The 27061-nt window shown below is 40.8% G+C and overlaps 1 protein-coding gene and 1 long non-coding RNA gene across 2 annotated transcripts in view; one reads left to right on the top strand and one right to left on the bottom strand.

Moving 5' to 3' along the window:
- The window catches only part of LOC126964001 (uncharacterized), a 190248-nt gene that overhangs the window by 23506 nt on the left and 139681 nt on the right, over nucleotides 1–27061 (bottom strand). The window lies entirely within an intron of this gene.
- Nucleotides 998–17414, top strand: LOC126963837 (guanylate-binding protein 1). The gene is made up of 11 exons (XM_050806543.1): nucleotides 998–1966; nucleotides 5115–5323; nucleotides 8408–8535; nucleotides 9640–9749; nucleotides 10015–10211; nucleotides 10819–11061; nucleotides 11865–12145; nucleotides 12773–12985; nucleotides 13747–13849; nucleotides 14087–14280; nucleotides 16268–17414. Exons 2-11 carry the CDS (start codon nucleotides 5134–5136, stop codon nucleotides 16379–16381), a joined length of 1773 nt encoding a protein of 590 aa, XP_050662500.1. The 5' UTR covers nucleotides 998–1966; nucleotides 5115–5133; the 3' UTR covers nucleotides 16382–17414.

Raw genomic sequence — 27061 nt, 5'->3', positions numbered from 1 at the left:
GTCTTTACAACTCACTATTGGAGGGGATGAAAAATTCTGGTGGACTAGCACTCCTGATGGGATATGTTATCCCTGCTTAGAATGTGAGAGAAGAGGCAGTCCCACCTTCTTTCCATAGCCCCCAGTAGTGGACCTTTTGTCAACTCGAACTGAAAATGAGGATGAAAAGGCCTGAGGGTCAAGTGCCACAGACTCTTGTTATTCCTACCAGAGTTGTAGGAGTGCTCCTTCAATAGATGTTTCATTGTGACGTATGCTTCCAGGACAATTTGCAGAGATTTTAAATGGTTCAAATAATTTTGACAGATGTAAGAATGTTATGCTCTAAGAAGTAAAAGACTTTAAAGTAGTTTTAATATAAAGGAGCTACAGTGTTAAGGAAGGATAGAAAGAGTTTAGATAAAATTATTTTATAAAATGTGAATGAGAAAAGACACTATATCTGCATTTTATATACATCTAATATATAATTGTAATGTGTAAGTAAGAAACACTTCGCTGGGCCTGGTGGCTCACACTTGTAATCCCAGCACTTTGGGAGGCCAAGGTGGGTGGATCTCCTGAGGTCAGGAGTTCAAGACCAGCCTGACCAACATGGAGAAACCCCATCTCTACTAAAACTACAAAATTAGCCGGGCATAGTGGTGCATGTCTGTAGTTCCAGCTACCTGGGAGGCTGAGGCAGGAGAATCGCTTGAACCTGGGAGGTGGAGGTTGCAGTGAGCCAAGATTGTGTCACTGCACTCCAGCCTGGAAAACAAGACTGAAACTCCATCTCGAAAAAAAAAAAAGAAAGAAAAAAGAAAAAAAGAAATGCTCACACAAGGTTGGGTCTGGTGGCTCACACCTATAATCCCAGCAATTTGGGAGGCTGCGGCAGGGGGATCATTTGAAGGAAGGAGTTCAAGACCAACCTAAGCAACAAAGTGAAACCACGTCACTATAAATACATTTTTTTAAATGAAATGTTCACTCAGGCTTTTTACTATTTTATTTGTTTTTGCTGCAAAATAGAGATAATGCCACTTATTCTGTATGTTAGAAGTTTTTATTGAATTAGACACAAAATGCTAACAGCTCTTAGAAAACAATCTATAAAAATAAAATCACACTATAATGAATTTAAAAATAAAAAACCTGTAAATAAAATATTTCCACAATTTTTCACTTAGCAAACAAGCAGCATAGTGAAGTAGTTCAAGAAGGTATGGGATCATGAGTGCCTGGGTTCAGATTAGTTACAGTGCTATGATTTTAGACAACTAATAAAGTCTTTCTGTGCTCAGTTTCTATAAAACCATGAGGAAATATTATGAGTTTTCAGTTGTGTGATTCATGTAAAGCCATCAGTACTGAGCCTGGAACATGAGTACAACACATGGAGCCCCCTCCTGACTATGTGCTGGGCATTAACTGCCAGGGGCTAGGCATTCATGAGAGTGCTAAACATGCCCTTTCCTTATGTACTGCACCTCTCAAAGAATAGGCAGCTCCATTGTGAGTGTGTCTATTATTTTAGGAAATTGTATCTGAAAATTAACGTGATGCCTCCTCATTCTAAGATTCCCAAACTGACTCAATCCTTGAGACACGTATCATTGTATTCAAAAGCTAATGGACATTTTGTTAGACAACAAATGGTTTCTAAGGTTTCCAACAACAACCAAAACAAACAAACAAACAAAAAAATAAACTTTGAAACTTTTGGTTGAGCAATCATTAAACCCTCCCACTGGCACACTCCAGTAATTCCATTTATGGTAGTGGAGTCAGTGACTTGAACGAAGTACTTTCAGTTTCATATTACTCTAAATCCATTACAAATCTGCTAAATTTCTAAATATTACATAACTGAGGAAATCCCAGACCTACAACGTTGGAACAGTGAAATATTAGTCCAAGGATCCAGTGAGAGACACAGAAGTGCTAGAAGCCACTCCTCGTGAACTAAGGAGAAAAAGAACAGGTAAGAACTTTTGCTACTTCTCATTAATCAGCTTTCTCTCTAGCTCCAAAGGATCTCAGCTCAGGGATATGGAACCTATAATGTTGTGGCAGGGATGGGAAGGAATTTATAAAAGTCAGTTCGTTTTCTTAAACATCACCAGAACCAAATTAGGCTGCAGATGAGCCTGAAGCAGGACACAGGTCAGATGAAATCCTGGTGTTATCAGGGACAGCATGGCCCTAAGTGCCACTACAGTGCTTGTGTTGTCTACAGCACCAGTAGACAGGGGCAATCAAGACTCCCTGGGTTCAGATTAGTCATAGTGCTATGAGCTTAGATAACTGATAAAGTCTTTCTGTGCCTTGGTTTCTACAAAATCATAGGGAAATACTTGTTATGAGATTTAAGTAGTGCAATTCATGTAAACCAGTCAGCACTGAGCCTGGAACATGAGTACAATGCATGGAGCCCCCTCCTGACTCTGTGCTCGGCATTAAGTGCCAGGGACTAGGTGTTCATGAAAGTGTAAAACATGCCCTTTCCTCACTTATTGCACCTCTAAAAGAATAGGCAGCTCCCTTGTGAATTGTCTCTTGTTATAGGAAATTATATCTAAAAATTAATGTGATGCCTCCTCATTCTACAACTCTCAAACAGATCTCTAATCTTGAGATACATTTCATTTTTTTCAATACCTAATGGACATGTTCTTAAAACAATAAATGGTCTCTAAGATCTCTTCCAACAAAAAACCTTGAAACTTCACTTTAAACCCTCCTACTAGCAGAATCCAGAAATTGCATTTATGGTTATTGAGTCAGTGCCTTGAAAGAAGTACTTTCAGTTTCATTAGGCTCTGAAGCCATTACAATTGTTGCTTAACTTCTAACTATTTGATCACTGAGGAAAATCCAGAAAGCTACACAACACTGGAGGGGTAAAATAAAAGTCTAGCGATCCAGTGAAAGAAAAGAGAAGTGACAGAAACAACTTTACCTGGACTGAAGAGAAAAGCACAGATCCTATTGCTTCCTCTCCAGCTCTGAAGTACCTCAGCTCAGGGACGTGGAGCCTATAACGTTGTGGCAAGGTTGGGAAGAAATTTATAAAAATCAGTTCCTTTTCTTAAAAATGACCAGGACCAAATTAGGCTGCAGCTGAGCCTGACGTGGGACACAGGTCAGATGAAATCCTGGTGTTATCAGAAGCAGCATGGCTCTAAGTGCCACTACGGCAGACAGGAACTAAACTGAGAGTTTGAAATGCACTAGGATAGTCTTTCTCTTTGTTGACATTGTCTGTGTTGACTAGGGACATGATTACATTTCCACTGTTAGTGATGGAGCTTGCTGAATCCTACTTCTATGCTGCTAAGAAATGGAAAGAGTTACAAATGGGTTCTTTTCATGAGAAGGAAAGAAGAGCAAATGAGAAGCAGAGTAAGCACCCCACTGACACGGTTAAAGACAAAGAAAAAACTGAAACCCATCATGAAAGCAGTATACTTTTTATTACACTTTTGAACTTTGTTTCAGAATGGATTACTTTCTTTAGAAATAGTCCAGACTCACTAATTTCCTAGTGCCCACTGATGCCCTGTCGCTTAGAAGTGAAATTCAACCCCACTGCTTCACTAAAGTGCTTCCAATTTTGTTTTCTTTTAGTAGAGAGTGGAGCCTAACGTGTTTCCTCTTTAATTCTCCTGTAATGCATCTCTAGAGAAAATATCTTTGCTTACTTTAACCTCTCCATGCACTCAGACTACTTTGATCCTGCCTTCTGGAAAGTCTTCCCCTGAATTCCTTGTCAAGACACTAGTCTCATTCATGGCCTTCCGGTCTGTCTGTCTGTCTGTCTCTCTCTCTCTCTCTCTCTCTCTCTCTCTCTCACACACACACACACACACACACACACACACACACACACACACACACACACCTCCCAGCCCCTTAGCTTCCTCTTCTCCACTCCTACTATTCCTCCTCTTTCTGTTTCTCTTTCTCCTACCCTACCAAATGGAAAACGGAACAAAACAGAAATCCTAAAGCTGCATCGCTGGAAATATATTTTATTTGAACAACTTCCTAGGTAGCTCTCTTTATCTGCCTCTTGATCTTTTAATTCTTATTGCATTATCTGGGGAGAAACATTCAGTATTTGCAATTTTGAATTAATACCCTCACTGAGTTAGAGGCTACCTTATCGTGACTCTAATGAAACTGAAATTTCATGGCGCATTTTGGGAGGCCGAGGCAGGCGGATCACAAGGTCAGGAGATCGAGACCATCCTGGCTAACACGGTGAAACCCCGTCTCTACTAAAAAATACAAAAAATTAGCCGGGCGCAGTGGCGGGCACCTGTAGTCCCAGCTACTCCAGAGGCTGAGGCAGGAGAATGGCGTAAACCCGGGAGGTGGAGCTTGCAGTGAGCTGAGATCCGGCCACTACACTCCAGCCTGGGCGACAGAGCAAGACTCCGTCTCAAAAAAAAAAAAAAATTCATGGCACTTCTCTTGGACATGCCCCTTCAGAGCCCTCCGAAGGTTCCCTAGCCATGTATTTCACATGTTTGTATAGTTCTATAAAGTTTACAAAAGTATGTTACATTGTTTCCACTTCCAGAATGGCACTGTGAGAAGCTTTGTCAATCCTCATTGCAGTGAAATAAGCATAACCAGTTGAAGATGGAGGAAGGAACACATTTAAAAATCTTTGAAAATTATTCTAAGGGTAAACATCAAACTATGAACACTGATTCACTGTGTTGGATGTCTATTCACTGTAAGAATTAATAAGTAAATCAATATTGAATTCCTTACAAATAGCTAGGATGCAAAATAAATCCTCTAAATCCTATTCTATCTTCCATTAATTGACTAGTGAAAATATTTAATAAGAATCCAAAAAGAAAGTTTTCTACAATAAATTAAATGAAATATTTGGGTTGTGAGAGTAGTTGAGTGTTGATAAGTCACTGTCATGCTAACATTTTTTGTAATGAGTTACTTTGACTATACTTCCATAACTTTCTCAAATGATACAGATTTTGCCTCATCTCTCTCGCTGTCACACACAAAACTTTTGGCCATACTGGGAAATCTTATGATTATCCCTTATAGTTGCAAAACACTAGAAAGTTTCATTTATTTCACCTCCTCTCTTGCAGACAAGGGAACACCCTGGACATGGCATCAGAGATCCACATGACAGGCCCAATGTGCCTCATTGAGAACACTAATGGGCGACTGATGGCGAATCCAGAAGCTCTGAAGATCCTGTCTGCCATTACACAGCCTGTGGTGGTGGTGGCGATTGTGGGCCTCTATCGCACAGGGAAATCCTACCTGATGAACAAGCTGGCTGGGAAGAAAAAGGGTGAGTGGCATGAGCAAAGATCTGCCAAGTCCCTTCTGTCCATCTACACAGTCAGCATCCATTACAAGGGTGTGAGGAGAGAAAGAGATGAGGATGATTACTGAAAGCTAACTTTCCATTCACAGTCGGGCTCCTTATCTTCATGCTATTCCAGGGGATAAGATTCAATTCATTAATTATTCCATGATACCTTAGTTTCCCTTTCAAAAGCACAAATAATGCCTTTCCTGAAAGGAGTAAGACGGTAATAAAAATAATTAGTGTACAGAAAAATAACTATAATAAACTATACAATGTTTATTATAATTTTTATGCAATATCAGAGAGTTTACAGTGATCTTTAAGGTTGAAAAAATGTTTCAGTCTGTATTGGATATTCTTTTCTATTGTTGTAAAAAATAAACATAAAATTTAGCCTCATAACCATTTTTAAGTGTACAGCTCTGTGGCATTAATGACATTCACACTATTATACAACTGTCACCTCCATCCGTATCCAGAACTCTTTCCTCTTGCCTAACAGAAACTCTGTACTAATTAAACAAAAGCTCCACATAAACCCATTGCTTGCCATCATTCTACATTCTATCTCTATGAATTTGACTACTACAGAAACCTCATATAAGTGGAATCATTCAATATTTGTCCTTTTATGACTGGCTTATTTCAATTCATATGTCTTCAAGGTTCATCAGTGTGTTAGCACATGTCAAAACTCTTCCTTTCTAAGGCTTAGTAATTGTACGTGTATACTAATTTGTTTATCTCTTCATCTGTCAATGGCCACTTGGATTGCTTCCACCTTTGTCTGTTATAAATAATGCTAATAGGAACATGGGTGTCTGAATATCTGTTCAAGTCCCTGCTATCACTTCCTTTAGGAATATATCCGGAAGGGGAATTGCTGGCTCATGCAGTCATTCCATGTTAACTTTTTTTTTTTTAAGAAATCACTATACCATTTTCCACAATTACTATACTGTTTTACATTCCCAACAGAAATGTACAAGGGTTCTAATTTCTCTGCATCCTCACCAACATTTTTTATTTTCAGTGTTTTTTTTTTTTTTTGATAGTGCCCATATGAATGGATGTTAAGTAGTATCTCGTTGTGGTTTTGATTTTCATTTCCCTAATGACTAGTGATATTGAGCATATTTTCATGCGCTTATTGGTAACTTGAATATCTTCTTTGGGAGAATGTCTATTCAAGTCCTTTGTTCATTTATTAATCTGGTTTTTATTTGCGTTGCTTTGTAAATTTTTTTATATTTTCTAGATATCAATCCCTTATCATATACATGTTTAGCAAATCTTTTCTTACATTCTATGTGATGCCTTTTTTAACTCTGTCCGTAGTGTCCGTTAATACACAAAAGTTTTAAATTTTGCTGAAGTCCCACTAATCTATGTTTTCCTTTATTGTCTATAGTTTTGGTTTCTTATTAAAAAAAAAAATCACCAAATCCAATATGTAAAACTTTTACCCTTTGTTTTCTTCTACAACTTTTATAATGTTAACTCTAATGTTCAGTTATTTGATCCATTTTGAGTTCATATTTGTAAGTTATAAGGTAACAGCCCAACTTTTTGTTTTTTGTTTTTTGTTTTTTTGAGACAGAGTCTTGCTCTGTTGCCCAGGCAGGAGTGCAGTGGCATGATCTCGGCTCACTGCAAGCTCCACCTCCCAGGTTCACGCCATTCTCCTGCCTCAGCGTCCCGAGTAGCTGGGACTACAAGCGCCAGCCACCATGCCCAGCTAATTTTTTGTATTTTTAGTACAGACGGGGTTTCACCTTGTTAGCCAGGATGGTCTCGATCTCCAGACCTCGTGATCCGCCCACCTCAGTCTCCCAAAGTGCTAGGATTACAGGCATGAGAAACTGTGCCCGGCCAACAGCTCAACTTTTTAAGGAGATATCTCATTTCCTCAACATCATTTGTTAAGGAGACTCTCCTTTCTTCATTAAATGATCTTGACACTGGTACTGGAAATCATCGACCATATGTGTCAGAGTTTATTCATGGGCTGTCTTTTCTATTCCATTGGTTTATATGTCAGTCTTTATACAGGTACCATACATGGTTTTGTAATATGTTTCAGAACTCAGAAACTGTGAGACTCCAACTTTGCTCTTCCTTTTTAAGATTATTTTCATCATTAGGGGATCTCTGGAAATTTCATATGAAAGTTAGGATGGATTTTCTATTTATACAAAGTAATTGGAATGTTGGTAGGGATTACATCAAACCTGTACATCACTTTGGGTAGTAGTGACATCTTAAGAATATTGAGTCTTCCAATCCATAAACACAGGATGTCTTTCTAATAAGTTATGTCACCTATAATTTCTTTAAAGGATGTTTGAAGTTTTCACTCTACAAGTCTTTCACCTGCTTGGTTAAACTTATTCCTAGGTAGTGTATTCTTTCAATGCTGTTAAATGGGATTGTTTTCAAAATTTCCTTTTCTTTTTGTTTGGAAAGGAAATTAGAATTTCCTTTCTAATTCTATTTTTTACACTAGCAACTGATTTCTCCACATTGACTTTGTATGCTACAACTTTGGTGAATTGTTTTAAGAGTTCTAATCTTTTTCTGTGGAATATTTAATGTTTTCTACAAATTACATATTATCATCAGCAGAGATAATTTTACTTTTTCATTACCAATTAGGGTACCTCCTTTATGCTTTTCTTGTATAATTACTCTGGATAGGACTTGCAGTGTTCTGTGGAACACAATTAACAAAAGTAGGCACCCTTTCTTGTTCCTGATATAGGAAAAGCTATGATGCTTCACCATTAAATGTGAAGTGAGCTGTGGGTTTTTAATATATGGCCTTTATTATGTTGAGGTACTTTCTATTTTTACTTTGTTGATTGTTTTTATCATGAAAGTCTCCTGAATTTTTCCATGCATTAGATATTCGAATTTCCTATTTCTTTGATTGTAAGTAAGTAAGGTGAATAGTGATTGTTGTTTCGGTTCTCTCTCTTAACCTTAAATATGTTACCTTTTCCTTCAATTGCCAGAACTGCCTGTTACTAGATCTTCATCTCTGGTCTCCTCTCTCCCTTGCAGGCTTCTCTCTGGGCTCCACAGTGCAGTCTCACACTAAAGGAATCTGGATGTGGTGTGTGCCCCATCCCAAGAAGCCAGGCCACGTCCTAGTTCTGCTGGACACCGAGGGTCTGGGAGATGTAGAGAAGGTGAGACTCAAGGATCCAATTGTGGAGTGAGCCCCTCTTCTCTGAATATTTTATGCACCATTTAATTGTTTATTAACCATTAACTATAGGCTGTAATATGTGGGGTTTAACACAGATGCATAAAGGGAGCACAAATAATCCCAGTATCATGAGTCTTATCCTGCAGAGAACTTTAGTTAAGAATTTGGTTGCTAGGCCGGGCGCGGTGGCTCAAGCCTGTAATCCCAGCACTTTGGGAGGCCGAGACGGGCGGATCACGAGGTCAGGAGATCGAGACCATCCTGGCTAACACCGTGAAACCCCGTCTCTACTAAAAATACAAAAAACTAGCCGGGCGAGGTGGCGGGCGCCTGTAGTCCCAGCTACTCCGGAGGCTGAGGCAGGAGAATGGCCTAAACCTGGGAGGCGGAGCTTGCAGTGAGCTGAGATCCGGCCACTGCACTCCAGCCCGGGCTACAGAGCAAGACTCCGTCTCAAAAAAAAAAAAAAAAAAAAAAAAAAAAATTTGGTTGCTAAAGCCTCGTGACTTTGTATTTAAACTTAAATTCTGTCACTAATTCAGTAGCCTGAGAAAATTGACTTATTTTAGCCTCAGCATTCCAACCTTCAAAATGTATGGAAAAGACCTATGTTGACCACATAGTATTATTTTGAATATTTAATAAGATAATACATTTCAGGTGCATATTAATTACTTGATAAAATAGCAACTAATAGTATCAATCTTATATGTGAATTTTGTTACTGAAAAAAAAAGAGAAAATTTTAAATTTAAATTGTACTTCAGGCCTTAAAATGCCCACCAACCTTGAATTTTAATTTTGCAATTATCTGTTGATGATCATTAGACCTAGTAAGAATCATAGTAACCCAAAAACACTCGTCAAAAAACTACCCAAAGCCACATCCTACTGAGAATAATTTTTGAATTGTCTTCCTTTAATAGGTCATTAGTGTTTAAAAAAAAACAAAAAAACAAACAAAAAAAAAAACCAAACAAACAAAAAAAACCTCTAACATATGAACATTGTTTTACTACTGTTACTCTGGAAAGAGCTGTGACGATGAAACTTGCTCCTGACTCCAGTGTGTCTTGGCTTCCAGGGTGACAACCAGAATGACTCCTGGATCTTCGCCCTGGCCATCCTCCTGAGCAGCACCTTCGTGTACAATAGCATGGGAACCATCAACCAGCAGGCCATGGACCAACTGCAGTATCCTTTGTGACCCAGAACAGCACCAAGGTCAGAGGGGACACCTGTAGTCATAAACAAGCTGCCTGACTATGAATCCTCATGAATCAAGCTCAAGAGGAGAAAACAAAAAATAATGCAAGTACGAGGAGCGATCCCATGTATCCACTTTAGAAATGACATTTAGGTTAGGAGCAAAGGAAAATGGAAGGTTTGGGAATGTGTTGAACTAATATGGGATGAGGTCCCTGTTCATTTTGTCACATTTCCTTAGTTAGCTACTCAGCTATGTGACAGAGCTGACACATCGAATCCGATCAAAATCCTCACCTGATGAGAATGAGAATGAGGATTCAGCTGACTTTGTGAGCTTCTTCCCAGACTTTGTGTGGACACTGAGAGATTTCTCCCTGGACTTAGAAGCAGATGGACAACCCATCACAGCAGATGAGTACCTGACATACTCCCTGAAGCTGAAGCAAGGTAACGGAGAGCTTCAACTGATAAATGAGGATGAGAAAACAAAAGAAATTATCATTTTTCAGTTTACTATTGCTAGTTTTCCCAAATTTGCAGTTTTCTATGTCTTCTGCTGGCTATTCCTAGAGAGATTAATGCTTGTTGAATATCCGGATTAATAGATGTTATTTTAAATTACATTTGTCATTGTTCTAGAACAAGTTTCTTGTTCTTTCACCTTTGTGTATGCTGTGATAAGGTTAATTTTATCTCCCTGCATAGGGTTTGTGATCTTCTACTTAGCCATAGAGTATGGAGTACAATAGATATTTTTTAAAAGAACATAGACTAAAACATGAACCGTATGCTAGTCCAAGCACTGGCAAACTACAGCCCAAGACACATCATGGCCAATCCTGCCTGCCAGCTATCTTTGTAAACAGGGTTTTCTTGGAATAATGCTACGCCCATTCATTTACATATTGTCTAAAGCTGTAGTCATGCTCCAATAACAGAGTTGAGTACTTGGAAAAGAGACCACCCAGCCTGAAGAGCCTAAAATATTTACTATTTGGCCCTTTACAGAAACACTTATATTAGGCAATTTTATAATTTTTTTACGTTTCTCTAGGTACCAGTGAAAAAGATAAAAATTTTAATCTGCCCCGACTCTGTATCCGGAAGTTCTTCCCAAAGAAGAAATGCTTTGTCTTTGATCGCCCCGTTCACCGCAAGAAGCTTGCCCAGCTTGAGAAACTACATGATGAAGAGCTGGACCCCGAATTTGTGCAACAAGTAGCAGACTTCTGTTCCTACATCTTTAGCAATTCCAAAACTAAAACTCTTTCAGGAGGCATCAAGGTCAACGGGCCTCGTAAGTCCCCTTCCTAGTACTTCTGCTCATTGTTTAAAACTAGAGGAGCATAGAATAACTTCCACCTAGTTTAAGCTTTGAAAAAATCCCAGTCTACTGCTATATTTTGTTAAATTCTAGATGGCACCAATGTTTGTAATATATATTGTTACTCAAATTTCCAGTCTAGGAAAAGGCCAAAGGAAAAAAAGTTCTACTGCTTAAAATTGCCCTATGTAAACATAACTGTAAATAATTTAAATAGGGAAAATTTAAAAGTCAATTCACACGGCTGTAATTCAAGGACTTATATCTACATGTACTTATTGGCTAGCACACTGAAAAGCACATATGCAACATTTCCAGCATTACAGAAAGCGCTTTTGAACAATACTGTGATAAAATAATCCAAATGGAGGACTCCTTTTTATTGGAATAGTGTCATTTGTTTCATACATATTGATCGAATGCTTACTGAGAATAGACTGAAAATATAGACATAAATGAAATAGATATGGTTCCTGCCCTAATGGTGCTTGGGGTTAAAACGGATGCAAACATTCAATTAAGTCTATGTAATCTAATACAAGAACTCTCAAATGTTGGTATGCATACATATCTTCTGAGGATCTTACGAAAGAGAAAAGTCTAATTCAATAGATCTTGGACAGGGTCTGAGAGTCTGTATTTCTAGCAAGCTTCCAGATGATACTGAGGACATTGATGCTGTGAGAAAAATAGGTGGTATTTGACATGCTCAGAATTACACGGAATAGAGACTTTCTTTACCACAAGAAACATTATCATTTGTTTTCCATATGCAGGTCTAGAGAGCCTGGTGCTGACCTATGTCAATGCCATCAGCAGTGGCGATCTGCCCTGCATGGAGAACGCAGTCCTGGCCTTGGCCCAGATAGAGAACTCAGCTGCAGTGCAAAAGGCTGTTGCCCACTACGAACAGCAGATGGGCCAGAAGGTGCAGCTGCCCACGGAAACCCTCCAGGAGCTGCTGGACCTGCACAGGGACAGTGAGAGAGAGGCCATTGAAGTCTTCATCAGGAGTTCCTTCAAAGATGTGGACCATCTATTTCAAAAAGAGTTAGCGGTAATTTTTGTCTCAAATTTACACGGTTTAGGATCATGGAAGCCAAAGTAGGAAAAGGAAAGAAAATGAGTATTTATTCTGATAGAAGTAATTCCTCCCAGCTTCCATAATGGTGAAAACAACAGATTTGTAATCGCATCAATCAGAAGCACCAATTGTATTATTACAGACCCAAAGTTCTAAAACATTTTTTCCTGAATAATTTTCCCTTTACTTATGCATATAACGGACAACCAGAGATTCTAATAAAATTACCTGCCCACTCTTCTCAGACTGATTTGATATTCTAGCCAAACACAAAGAAAATTTTTATCCTAATTATCTTGAACACGCTTCTGATCAGCCACATTTATTCCATATGAAATCATCAGTCCAATATGCAAAAGCAGAGTTTTCCTCTAACGGTTGACATAAAGCTGTCAATCTCAGCCCTGAATCTCACCTCCAAAAAGAAAGCGACTTCAGTAGAAAGTGGGGTCAGGAGGAAGAGTGTGCTCCTGCTGAGGAGCTTGTCAGTTTCTCCAGAGTCATTGACTTTTTATTTTCAGAAGTCTTTCCCAAAATTCTGAGGTCAAGCTCACATCCTTTTCCCTGTTACTCTTTTTACTTCCTATTTTTACATTAAAGGCCCAGCTAGAAAAAAAGCGGGATGACTTTTGTAAACAGAATCAGGAAGCATCATCAGGTCGTTGCTCAGCTTTACTTCAGGACATTTTCAGTCCTCTAGAAGAAGAAGTGAAGATGGGAATTTATTCAAAACCAGGGGGCTATCGTCTCTTTATTCAGAAGCTACAAGACCTGAAGAAAAAGTACCATGAGGAACCAAGGAAGGGGATACAGGTAACCAAGATTTATCTGTCAGTTATGGAAATCTGCTGACCTGCCTCCTACAAACACCAAGGTGACCAAGTCTCGTTGCACACAGGTGTGCTTTTTTGTTTGCATAACATTCATGCTTTTATTCAATAACAAATGCAAAGAGACTGTTATACCAAATATGTCCTAGGTGCTCATCAAACAGAGTACAGTCAATTAACTATTGAGTTATAAATTCAATTACCAGATGAAGCACAAAGTTATTATTGTCATCATTACAGCTGGGCTTTTCCTGTTGCAAGAGAGAGGAACCTAATGATGGCTGCTTAGACAAAAATAGTAATTCATTGATTTAGGCTGCAAACTGGCTTTACAGGACAGGTGGGTCTAAGGTTTCAAATCCCCACAGTTTCCTCCCTCCCATCCTCCCTCTATCTGAGTCACTCTGATATTTGCTTTCTCAAAGATGGCTTCATTCCCCAGCAGGCTCAGCCCATCTGGGACCACAGCATTACCAGTTCCAAACTTAGAGCCCTTAATCTAAACAGGACAGAGACCATCTTTTTCCCAGTATCTATATTAGCCTACTAAAAATGACTGCTAAGTCGGATGCTCTGATCAGCTTGCCAGGAGCATGTGCCTGTCACTCGGACAGGGAATTTGGTCACCAAGAACAACAGGGTCAAGAGGAAGAATTCCCAGAGGAAAGGATGGCAGGAAGACGAACAGGAACACCTGCTTCCAGCCATTTCCTACTGCTCACTCTGTGTTCTCTGGGTCCTAAGGCTGAAGAGATTCTGCAGACATACTTGAAATCCAAGGAGTCTATGACTGATGCAATTCTACAGACAGACCAGACTCTCACAGAAAAGGAAAAGGAGATTGAAGGTGAGGAGTGAGTTAAGAGATTAGATGGCCTCAAAAGCTCTAAAAATTGAAATAACTTGACTAGATAAACATGAGACGGTTTAACTAGAGCAGGATCCACAAAGGTGTGTCTTATTTGCTGAGGTCGTCTCTGAGTAGGGCATCTGCAGTCAACAACAACGACAGGTAAGTGTAGAAGGAAGAATGAGGCAACAAGATAACCCCACACAAATTTTTCTTCTTCCTTTTCCTCCACAGTGGAACGTGTGAAAGCTGAGTCTGCACAGGCTTCAACAAAAATGTTGCAGGAAATGCAAAGAAAGAATGAGCAGATGATGGAACAGAAGGAGAGGAGTTATCAAGAACACTTGAAACAGCTGACTGAGAAGATGGAGAGGGACAGGGCCCAGTTGCTGAAAGAGCAAGAGAGGACCCTCGCTCTTAAACTTCAGGTATCTAATTGCATCACCTCGAGGTTTCTGTTTTTCTGTTTTCTGTCCATTCTCCCTGATCACAAACTTAGTGTGGCAGGGAGAACATGAAGTCCAGGGGAAGGACCCTGCTTGCTTGCTTGTACTTTTCAATTCCTGTCTGTCCGGCCTGAACTGGCTACTGCCAAGTCTGGTCACTAAAAGATTTTTATTTGCAGTTGTGTAACATTCAGTCATTTATCAGTATATCCTTCAATTCAAGGCAGCTATTATCTGCCAGGCATTATTAAAATATCTGTATCTTGGCCGGGCGCGGTGACTCACACCTGTAATCCCAGCACTTTGGGAGGCCGAGGCAGGCAGATCACGAGGTCAGGAGATCCAGACCATCCTGGCTAACATGGTGAAATCCCGTCTCTACTAAAAATAAAAAAAAAAAATTAGCTGGGCGTGGTGGTGGGCACCTGTAGTCCCAGCTACTGGGGAGGCTGAGGCAGGAGAATGGCATGAACCCGGGAGGCAGACCTTGCAGTGAGCCGAGGATCGTGCCACTGCACTCCAGTCTGGGCAACAGAGCGAGCCTCCGTCTAAAAAAAGAGAAAAATCTGTATCTCTTGCTTAATACCATATGAAGAAAGAACTATATCCTTATTACTTAAAAGAAGAAACAAACATTCCAAAAAGAATAAATAATTAAGTTCACACAGCTAGTAAATACATTGGAGCTGTCTTCATCACTTAGTGGAATCCACAATGATTATTTTTTTCTGTGACACCTAGTAGGAAATTAAATTTATGAAAACCTTTATGAGCAGAAAGGCTCCTAACCCTCACACCTGTGTGATACTCTGCTAATTCTGACCACTTTTTATGTCCTGTTCCCAGTTTGTTTTGAGTTGTGAGCTATGTGCAGAAACTCAGTGTCGTCAGTCTGGCACTCGGATTTCTTACCTATCTTCGGCTACCCCTGACACCAAGGTGTGGCAGCTTAGATCAAATTTCCTAATGCATGATTCATATACCTTATGAGATTTTGAGGATACTTTGCTTATTTCTGTGTTATGTCATATACATAATAGTGTAAGGAACATGGCTGTGCTTTGATCAAGGATAAGCCAAAGTACGATGTTTATACCTTGCATGACTCAGTGAGTCTAGAGCACAGGCATATAACTCCACTTGTCATCATAGCCATGTAGACATAACATAGAGAAGCTCACCACTATAGCCATAACATAGGGAAGGCCATCACTTGGCTCTAAGCCACTATTGTCTATAAAAGGTATAATTCCCTGTTGACACTGTGCAGGTGCTGTGCCCAAAGAGAAAGCCAAAACTGTCCGTCCTTGCAGACAGACAGAGGGGAACCAGGACACAGCTCAGCCCACTCATGCCTAGAGAGAGAGAGAGAGTTAAGCTGCTGACCTGGAAGGCAGGGGAGAGCCGGCTGCATAGCTGTGTGGGGGGCTGCGGGGCTAAGCAGCCAAGGCAGGGCAGACAGTGTAGACAGCTAGTGTGAGAAAGCTGTTGATAAGAGCTGGTGCTGAATAAAATCATATTCATCTGCCTACGGCCCCCCGAATGGTCTTTCTGCTCATCTGCCCACGCCCTCCCAACCTCAACATGACCTGTGGCATAGTCGTGAACCTGACAAATAACATATGTATAGGTAGGTATGTAAAAGAATGCATAGATAAGAGTTGAAGCCAAACATATGATCAAAACTGCCCACCAAGCTATATACAATTAATGGGGGGGAAATCAAGGCTGGTAATTTAGGTTCATCAAACATAGCAAAATGTATAAGCTAAAACTCTCTCTTAGGTAAAGGAGTCCCAGGAGAAGAAATCCTGAGCCTGGATGCCCAAGCAAAAGTATAATGAAAATTAAGGCTAGAGAATATTTTAAGAGAAAATTAAATAACAAATCATTGAATATGGAAACCAGATAGAATATTTCAATTTGCCTGATGCTACACTTTACTCAGCCTCCGTTTGTCCCTTTTTAGGAACAGGAGCGACTGCTAAAAGAGGGATTTCAAACAGAAAGCAGAAAAATGCAAAATGAGATACAGGATCTCCAGAAGAAAATGAGACAACGAAGGACATGTACCATAAGCTAAAGACCAGAGCCTTCCTGTCACCCCTACCCAAGGCATAATTGAAACAATTTTAGAATTTGGAACAAGCGTCACTACATTTGATAACAATTAGATCTTGCATCATAACACCAAAATTATAAAGGCATGCAGTACAGTGATCAAAATCATGTTTTTCCTTTAAAAAAAAAAAAGACTGTAAATTGTGCAACAAAGATGCATTTACCTCTGTATCAACTCAGGAAATCTCATAAGCTGGTACCACTCAGGAGAAGTTTATTCTTCCAGATGACCAGCAGTAGACAAATGGATACTGAGCAGAGTCTTAGGTAAAGTCTTGGGAAATATCTGGGCATTGATCTGGCCAAGTCTACAATGTCCCAATATCAAGGACAACCACCCTAGCTTCTTAGTGAAGACAATGTACAGTTATCCATTAGATCAAGGCTACACAGTCTATGAGCAATAATGTGATTTCTGGACATTGCCCATGTATTATCCTCACTGATTATTTCAAGCTAAAGCAAACTACCTTATACAGAGATCTAGAATCTCTTGATGTTCTCCAGAGGAAGGTGGAAGAAACCATGGGCAGGAGTAGGAATTGAGTGATAAACAAATGGGCTAAAGAAGAAAACTTTTCTTCTTGTTCAGTTCATCCAAATTATAACTTCAATGGGACACTTTAGACCATTAGACAATTGACACTGGATTAAGCAAAGTTACATAATGTCAAATACACACTGTATTTATGATAATGTATAATTTGCAAAGATGGACTTTAAAAGATGATGTGTAGCCAAACTGAAATAATTCAATTACTTATTTTTTAGAATGCTAAAGCTTATGCTAGTCTTTTCTAATTCTTAACAGTCATACTTGAAATCTTGCTGAGTTTCCCCAGAAGAGAATATGGGATGTTTTTTGACATTTTTGACCCATTTAATAATGCTCTTGTGTTTACCTAGTATGTGTAGACTTTATCTCATGTGTCAAAAGTCCTAGGAAAGTGACTGATGTTTCTTATAGCAATTAAAAATTATTTTTGAACTGAAAATACAATGTATTTCACTAGGCTTCTTATTTCTGATTTTCTTTTTTTGCAGTTCTTTTTATCAGAAAATAAGGTTTTAGTCTATAGCAATAGTTGGCAATCTTTTCTGTAAATACCAGATAGTAACAATTTATGGCTTCGCAGGTCATACAGTCTCTGTCTGAAGTACTCAGCTCTGCATGTAGTGCAAATGCAGCCATAGAAAATACAAAAACCAATAGGTGTGGCTATGTTCCAATCAATTTTTACTTTCAATAACCAGGTGGCACCCATAAGCCATCGTTTGCAGAACTCTGTTTTACAGAAACATTGGTCAAAGTTTTACATACCTGCCTTGTGTTACTCACATGTATAAAAATCATATGGATGAAATTATATATATTAGAATCTTGAAAAAACTATGTGGTTATTCAAAAGAACATAGTAAGAAAAAAAGCAGGGAAGCAACTAATGCCATTAAATCCACATTAATAATCCTGTCTTTCCTAATTGCTTTGCTTAGAGGCCTTTTGTTACCTTGAACTACCTCTAATTCAATCACATGGCAAATGCCTCCTTTCACAATAGAGCGTGGGGCTGCCGAGCACTGTTTCTTCGTTGAACTGAAACTTCATAGAAGACCAGATGAGACCACAGAATACTAGATGAAACATTCATGTAGATATGCTTGATATTTTCTTCCAAGCTCCATTGCTACAAAGGTGTAAATAAAATACATTTTTATGAGTTGAAGTAACTTCACAGTAGAAAATAATAACTCTGCCTTCAAAAGCAAATAATGGTTTCTTTGTTAATCAATAAAGCATCAGAAAACGAAGAATTAGCAAAATTGAGTTACTTCCTCCCCAGTTTGGTAGCATTAATATTTAGACCAAATTCTGGCCGGGTGCTGTGGCTCGAACCTGTAATCCCAGCACTTTGGGAGGCCGAGGCGGGCGGATCACGAGGTCAGGAGATCCAGACCATCCTGGTTAATACAGTGAAACCCCGTCTCTACTAAAAATACAAAAAAATTAGCCGGGCGTGGTGGCGGGCCCCTGTAGTCCCAGCTACTCAGGAGCCTGAGGTAGGAAAATGGCGTGAATCCGGGAGGTGGAGCTTGCAGTTAGCCAAGATCGCGCCACTGCACTGCAGCCTGGGCAACACAGCAAGACGCCATCTAAATATATATATATGTGTGTGTGTGTGTGTGTGTATACACATACATACACACACACCACATTCCAAACCATCTGACTTGGTTAGTACTTTTCTCTAACATATGCCAAAATAGAATCAAGCTCTCTCCAGGGAGGCATGTTGCTTTCCTATCCTTAGGCCCTCCAATGGTGTGCAAGGATGCAGGCTACGGTGAGTGGGGCCAGGCAGTCATCAGCCCCCTGGATGGCATGCTTGGGTCCCACTAGCAGGTGACCTGGGCCTGTTGTCAGACTTCCTGATGTGTGCACACGCCTGCAGCAGCAGTTGAGGCAGCATAATCCCCAGGCCCTGGGCAGCATGTTTGCGTGGTGGGTGGTGTGAGAGCCTGTCCTCAGGACACAGAACAGTGTCTGGGCAGACCAGCTCCAGAACCTTTGGAGGCACATGCAGATGCTTGGTGGCCCTGCTTCGGGTGGAAGGTTGAGAGGGTTGCTGTCAGTGGCAGTGGCCCCAGGCAAGTGGCTTTCAGAAACTGAGGAGTGTGCATTTGGGCCCCCTTTGTCCAGGGGGCAGCCTCCCTGCTGTGGTGCACTGCCTGTTCCTTACTGCACCACTGGATTCAGCCCACGGGACAAAGTTGCAGCGCGCTGGATGGAAATGAAGAGATGTCAGCAGGGCTCCAGGGACGTGGAGATGCTGGGGCTGTTGGGCCCCAGAGCAGGACACAGTCTGGTGGGGGCTGGGCTCTCAAAATAGTGCTGCCGGGTAGCTCCTTGAGTCTTGGCAGTGTTCCTTACCTAAACCAATGGAGGCCGTTTGCCTGATTGCAATGGAAAGCCAAACAAGGAACACAAGGGTTTTGTAGAGGGAAAGGTTTATTTTTAGTCGACTAGCAAGGAGATGGGGAAAATGTTCAGATTTGTCTCTCAGATCTGGGGGTTGAGGCAGGTCTTATAGACAGAGGGTAATGAGGTGTGATCTGACTGCATTGCACCATGAGGTGATGTCAGGCCTGGATCTGATCAGATCACAGATTAAGCCCTGAGGTGTCCCCTTCTTAAATCAGCCCTGCTCCCTGGTCCAAGCACTTAGGTTTCACCGTGGTTGCATGCTGAGTGTGTGTGGGCATGCCCACGTAACATAACTGGAAACCAACAGTCCGTGGCAACTGTAAAACAATGCATTATTTTATTACACAAACTTGAACCACACTGGGCTGATTCTGCATTTCAAATCCCCTTTTTTTCATTGTTCATTTCTCAATCTTGAGGGAGAATGGGCGACAAGCACTCTAGTACTTCCTGTTGATTAGGGCACGGGCCTTGGTTAGAGGAATAAAATTGTTTAGCACGGTGTTGTACGACCTCCCTGATATCAGGGTTATGTTTCAGAAGGAGTTGTTTGATTCAATTTTAGGAAAATGCATAAAGTGTTAACAACTTAAACATTATTTCTTCCAGAGAACAGAAAGAATGCTCAGGTTTTATAGCCAAAGTTCCCATGCAGGTTCCCAGTCAGGTCTGTTCATTCAATTGAGAATTAAAACTCGAAACCCACTTAGTTCTGATTGGTCAACCCAGCTGAGTTCTAATTGGTCAATACAGCTAAGCCCTGATGGCAGAGGCAGGAGAGCTGAAAAGCCCCAAAATAATAAGGTATGTGTTTTGGGTGAACTCAGAACGTGTGTGTGACCCCTTGTTAGCAAAATGGCCTCTTGGCTCAACTTTAAATGTAAGCCCAGTTAGCCACTCAGGATGCATCTTGAAAGATGGGCTCAAACTTGTTGGCAGACAGCATTGCATTTCATCACAGCATGGAAGTGACTAGCTACGTGCTTCAGGTTTATGTGGTCTCTTCTAGGGACCCTGGTGGCACAGTAGTGGCCAATTGAGCAACTAGAGCCATTTACTTACAAAAGGCACTCAGGTACCTGTTAGATTCTAATCAAAGCCTCCTAGTTTATATTGATTCTGGTTCCTGTCTGGAATAAATTTAAAGTTTCATGGGTTAGGTCAGCATGATCCAAGTCTCTTGCAGATATTTGTTAAAACAGGCTAGAAGAGCTGGGTGCAGTGGCTCACACCTGTAATCCCAGCACACAGGGAGGCCGAAGCAGGTGGATCACCTGACCAACGTGGAGAAGCCGCATCTCTGCTAAAAATACAAAACCAGTGGAGTGTGGTGGCGCATGCCTGTAATCCAAGCTACTCAGGAGGCTGAGGCAGGAGAATCGCTTGAACCCGAGAGGAGGAAGTTGCAGTGAGCGAGATCCCACCATTGCACTCCACCCTGGGCAACAAGAGTGAAACTCCATCTCAAAACAAAACAAAACAAAACAAACAAAAAAATAACAGGCTAGAACAATTTGAAAGAGTACCCAAATGATTAGCCCAAATAGAAGGATCATTAATATTTGTAGGATGGAACACAGAAGGTATCCTAGACTAGAGACAAAAGCCAGCTGAAAATAGGTGGGAATTGTACATTCAAGCCAGGAAGTCCAGCCAGGAGGCTTTTTGAAGTCTCCCTTTCAGAGATTTGGTTAACTTTAGGATCGTAGATGTTTCCAATTCAATGTAGCTGGATGTATTTACCCAGGTGCAGCAGCAAATGTTAGCAACAGCACCAACATCACCCTGTACAGCAAGGAGAGAGTCTAAGACAATGTCGTTGTCTAGGACCACATGAGCAAGGGAGTTTGGGATTTCTGCTGTGCTCTGATGGTTTGGCCAGTGGAACAGGTCATTCTATTAACAGTACAAGAAAGATTTCTGACCCTATATTCATTCCAAGCAGGGCATAGTCCAAACTTGGACCCCAGTAACCTTCCTCATCTAGCTGCTTTGCTAGAGTTAATCCTTCTGGGTAAATCACATCCTTGGTAATATCCCCAACTATAATCTAAGAGATTGTCATTAGTGTTCAGTTGTGTCTCCAGGATTCTCAGGTAGCTCCTCAGGTAGCAGTGGTGAGACTAGCAGTGGTGAGACTAGCTGAATAGATTAAAAATTGGGTTATTCATTTCTGTAGCCAAATCTCCTGGTGAGGATAACTTAGGTATTATTTTTGCCTTTTGGGAGAAGGAAATATGGGCCTGAGAGGTTTCTAAGAAGTCTCTTTAGGCTGAAGTGCTTGGTCACTATTTCTTCATCCCACCAAATATTCCCTTATCAGACCTTAAACTCCCAGCTCTCCCATCTCCTGTTTGTCCTATATACTTAAAATTCCCACATGAAACACCTTCTTTCCATAATGATTGATGGTGGCTTTGTTTCCATGACCAAATCCAGACTGATTCACTGACATTTTGTATAATAATATAATTCTAATAGAGAATGATTCCAACATTCCCGAAAGTGCTCACTGTTCTGTGCCCCTACACTTTTCCCACAATATGAGCATTGGGTAAAAACAGATGAGTGATTTGACTAGAAGATGGTGTCTATAAAGCCATGGACTGACGACATTGATTTAGACCATTTTTATTCTATACAGATATACATCGCTATGTAACTTCTTCATATATTCTCTCATCCTGAACACATGTTTTATAAATATGTATGAAATTTCAAAACAGGCCTGGCATTGGTGCCTTATGCCTATAATGCCAGCACTTTGGGAGGCCAAGGCAGGTGGATCGCTTGAATCTAGGAGTTTGAGACCAGCCTGGGAAACATGGCAAGACCCCATCTCTACAGAAAAAAAAAAAAAAAAAAAAAAAAAAATTAGTCAGAGGTTGTTGGGCATGCCTGTGGTCCCAGCTACTCAACAGGCTTAGGGAGGAGGATCACTTGAGCTGCAGAGGCAGAGGTTGCAAGGAGCTGAGATTGCACCACCGCACTCCAGCCTGGGTGACAGAGCCAGACTCTGTCTCAAAAAAAAAAAAAAAAAAACCCAGAAATTAGGAAACATAGTAATGATAACAACATAAAAGATCACACAGTCACACCTTATTACAAATTTTATGCTCTGGAAACCTTTTTAGAAATAACATATATTTAAATATCATGTTTAGGAAATGTGTTGATATTTAATACTTAATTGAAAGTTTTACTAAATTTTCAGTGTTCAAAATAAGATAAGACTTCTATGTACATTATTTCATTTCAGCCTCACTAAACAATATGAATTGGATATTGATGGGCTCATTGAGATGATGAAATAAGGCATAGAAAGCTCACAAACTGAGGAGTGGCTGAGAGGCTAGCATCTCCCTTTGGTGGCGACATCTTGCTTTTCCTCTATATTCCTAATGTGACAGAGCTCGAAGTGACATAGATTAGATACCCTTCTTCCTTCTTATCTTTGCTTCCAAATCGTTTATTCTCTTTCTTTAGTTTCTAAATCTTCCAGAAAGCCACAAAACAACAATACACATAAAGTGAAACACATGTTATCAGGCTATATTACTCACGACTCCCTCTCTCTAGGCATTCTGGATCTCCCAACCCCTTTATTCACTGAATATTTTAGCAGCTGACTCTTCCTCTCTTTATCACTACTCTTGTTGTTAATTTTTGGGGCCTTTCACATGCGGTAGACAAGCATCTAATACCCCAGTCTCTCAGTTCCTTGACCTCTGAGAAAGTCTTTTCTATCATCTCACCTCAGCCTCAACATTTTCTTTACAGTAACTAAACCTCCTCCATAATCTCACTGTCAAGCATCCCACACTGTAGAGGACTACGTGCTCACAAACAGGGTGTTCCCGATAAGTCCTGCTCTCGCAAACGAAGCAGGGCGTTCCCGACAAGTCCAGCTCTTGCAAACGAAGCAGGGCGTTGGGGGCCTGTTTATATGTAAATATCTTGAAAATCCGGAAAGTCAGGGAAAGGTCAGAAAAACAACAATGTGTCTTGTGACTTGGCAACATTCCACAAACGACTGTATAAAATAAAGGAGAGCGCGCCATTCAAGGCGGCCGCCATGTTTGTCTTGTCTTGTGTTGTCTTGTGTGTTCATTCCTTTGTTTAGGAAACACGCGGACCCCAACACCACACAATCAGCCCCTCTCATGACCTGCCTGCTCCATGTTGATATGTCAAATGCTCGATTCTCCATTCTCATGTTATGTCTCAGCAATACGACAAAGATAATCATCCCTTCCTTCTTCAGGCATTTCATATTTCGGGCTGCTTATATAGCACACAGTCTTTGTTTTTCTCTATCTCATTGACCATTCTTTTTCAATTTACTTTTCTGAATTATTTCTACTTCTTAATTTCTAAATATCATAGCTCTTCAGTTTTTGAGCCCGTTTTTTTTCTTTAATCCACTCTCTTGGCTTCGGCAAATCTCTAACACGTCCAAATTTACATCTCTAACTTCACTGCCTGTTTAGCGTTCCCACGCTGATGTCCAATAAATATCTCAAGTTTTACATATCAAAACTCTGATTCTCCTGTGATCTTAAACTTCATCCTCCCACAGTCTCCCCTATCTTGGCAAATATATTTCCTTTAACCCCATCCTTGATCCCTATTTTCCTCTCTGTCCTCAAGTTCAATTCAATAGCAAGTCCTGTTACCTCTAAATTGGAAATACATCTAGAGTTGAATAGAACCTCACCCTTTCTAGTCTAAGTCTGTGTTGTCATTCACCTGGAATTCCACACTGGACTCCTAATTTGCTGTGTTCACTTTTGCCCTTCTAAATCTACTCCAGTCTTAGTGACTTTTACTTTTTTGAAAGTAAAATGAAAAACAATATACATAAGGAAAAATAACCAAATTATAATCTTACAGTAGATGATTTTTGAGAAGTACATCTGTCTTGCACCATCATGTAAGGAACTAAATCAAGGAACTAAATTTTGCCAAATACCCTCAGAATCTTAGTTATAGCATCACCCAAATTTCCACCTTGCTAGCCCATGTGCTCTATTGCTTGCTGACTCTCTCTGTGTGTCTCCCTCTTTCTCACTAGCTTACACACTCTTTTACTCTCTCTACCCTTTCTTTTTTATCTCCCTCTCTCTTTCATGGCTTGCTCACACTGATGAAGGAAGTTATCATGGCAGAAATTTCACATGGCAAACAATTGGGGATGACCTTTAGTTGATAGCCATAAAGGAACTGAGGACCTTAGTCTAACAACTTAATGATAAAATGAATCCTGCCAATGACCATGAGACTGAGTTTGGGGAGTGGATTCTTCCCCAGGAGGCACTTTGATTGCAGCCTGTGAGAAACCACAAAGAAGACACAGCTAAACCTTGTCTAGAATCTTGTGAACTTTAGAAAATATGAGACAATCAGTGCTGTTTCAAGTCACTACATTTGGGAGCATATTTCTTATGCAATAGCAGATACTAATACAGAAATGTTATCTGACTTGGAACATCACAGATTGTTATTGTCTGCTTTTTTCTTTATATAAACTGAAATATATACTATGTTTTGTTTTTTGTTTGACTTCTTTAACTCAATATTATGTGTTAAAATTCATGCAAGCTTTTGGGTTCTACAATAATATTTCACTACAGATAACTAGGAGTGGAATTATTAAATATATAGTATGTATTTTTCACCTTATAGTAGATAATACCAAATAGTTTTTTAATACAATTGTCACAATTTATACTCTCAGCAGCAATGTGTAAGAATTCCCAATGCTGCACACTTTCATCATCACCTGGATAGGTCAGCCTTTTGAATTGGAGTCATCCTAGTGGGTACTTGTAGATTTTATTCACAGTCTAATTTGCTTTTCCTTGAGAATGAGAGATAATTAAGGAAGTTGAGCCCCTGTTCATGTCCACTGTTCATTAGGATATCTTCTTTGGGATGAGACTGTTTAAGACTTTTCTTCTATTTCTAGTGAATTGTCCTTTTTTTCTTGATTTGAAGACTGCTTTATATATTCCATTCATGTGTATATACATATTTAATTTTTTTAAACTTCAATCTTTTTTTAATCTTTGTCTTTCAGTCTCTTCATTGTATCTTTGGTTAAATAGCAGTTCTCAATTATAATACAGTTAAAGATATTGATTTTTTTATTTAAACTGAATAGTTTTGTATCACGTTTCCCAACTGGGAAAACCTGAAAATAATGTCTTTGATTTTTTTTCTGAAAGTTTGATTGTTTCGATTTCCACAACTATATCTATAATCCATCTATAATTGATTGGTTTTTAATGTCAGGAGGGTAGGAACCAAGTTTAATTACTTTTTAACATGTGTATAGTAAAGACTTAATGATGGCAGCCATGGCCCATCTAGAGTGGTTGCTGCCGTGACACTTGCTGCACTGGGGAGGTGTGGCCAGGACTGCATACTCCATGGAGCTGGTGGGAGCCAGAAACAGGTGGAAGACCTGCCTGCTTCTGAATTGGTAGGGTGGGAGCCTCACGTTCCCTAGGTGCAGCTGCAGCTGCCAAGCCATGGCTTCAAGCCTGGACATCCCTGTGCTCTTGGGGACTGGGAGGAGGCATGAGCTCCAGGTATAGCTACAGCCACCCAAGCCACAGCTGCAGACCCAGGCATCGCTGCACTCCCAGGGGCCAGGGAAGTCCCCTTGCCCCTGCGGGCTTGGAAATGCCTGCTCCTGCTTCCAGGCCTCTCCCTGCTCCTGTGCCGGCTCTGATCTGGAGCAAAATTGAGGCCAAGACTGAGTATTATTGCAACCTGGTCGGGTGTGCACACACTTAGGGCAGCCCTGACATACTAGCCTCTGCTGCCTTGTGCACCACCAAGCACCAGACTTTGTGCCCCACCAAGCACCAGATGGAGACTGAGGCAGGGCTGAGGGCAGCTCAGTGCTGGCTTACAGGCACCCTTTGGCAGGAACAGCCTGGGTTATATAAGCAACAGCAGGAGGCAGACAGGCTCCAGGGTAGAAGCAGGTAGGCCCTTGGTGAAGACCCACCTTCAAGCCAGGGAAGGCCTGAAGCCTGGAAGCTGGGCTGCCAGTCCTGCAGACCAGAGTGAGAACTTATGTTGCTTTTTCCAGGCCCACCCATGGCCACTCATGGACCAATCAGCACACACTTCCTCCCCACTGAAGCCCATAAAAACCCTGGGCTCAGCCAGACTTGAGATGACAGAATGACCTGCCTGTGGAGAGGAGCTACCCCCTCCAGGTTCTCCTCTCTGCTGAGAGCTGAGCAGACTTGGGACTACCAGCTGCAGCAAGGAGCTACCTACTCCAGGGTCTCCTCTCTGCTGAGAGCTGAACACTCATCAGGACATCCCAGTTGTGGAGAGAAGCCACCCACTGTGGGTTTCCTCTGAGCTGTTCTACTTCTCAAAAAAGCTCCTCTATGTCTTCCTTACCCTTCATTTGTCTAGGTACCTCATTCTTCCTGGAAACAGGACAAAAACTAGGGACTCGCCAAATGGCAGAACTGAAAGAGCTGTAACACAAATGGGGCTGAAACACCCCCCTTGCTCACCATGTTGTGGGCAACAAGAAGGAGAGAAGAGAGAAGGAGAGAAGAGCTGTGGCCCCTTGGGGATCCCAGACCTAGAAGTTCCCCAAGCCAGGGCTGTGATAACCTCTCTGGAGCT

This window comes from Macaca thibetana, chromosome 1 (genome assembly GCF_024542745.1).
Source record: "Macaca thibetana thibetana isolate TM-01 chromosome 1, ASM2454274v1, whole genome shotgun sequence".
In the NCBI taxonomy this organism is placed as follows: Eukaryota; Metazoa; Chordata; class Mammalia; order Primates; family Cercopithecidae; genus Macaca; species Macaca thibetana.
The sequence above is the reverse complement of the archived record's forward strand: the minus strand, read 5'-3'. Positions and strand labels throughout refer to the sequence as shown.

Excerpts from the sequence above, each read along its gene's own strand:
- LOC126963837 (XM_050806543.1), top strand. The coding sequence starts at position 5,134 with ATGGCATCAGAGATCCACATGACAGGCCCAATGTGCCTCATTGAGAAC. Across the intron at positions 10,212-10,818 it reads CTCCCTGAAGCTGAAGCAAG|GTACCAGTGAAAAAGATAAA; the intron begins GTAACGGAGAGC and ends ACGTTTCTCTAG. Across the intron at positions 11,062-11,864 it reads CATCAAGGTCAACGGGCCTC|GTCTAGAGAGCCTGGTGCTG; the intron begins GTAAGTCCCCTT and ends TTCCATATGCAG.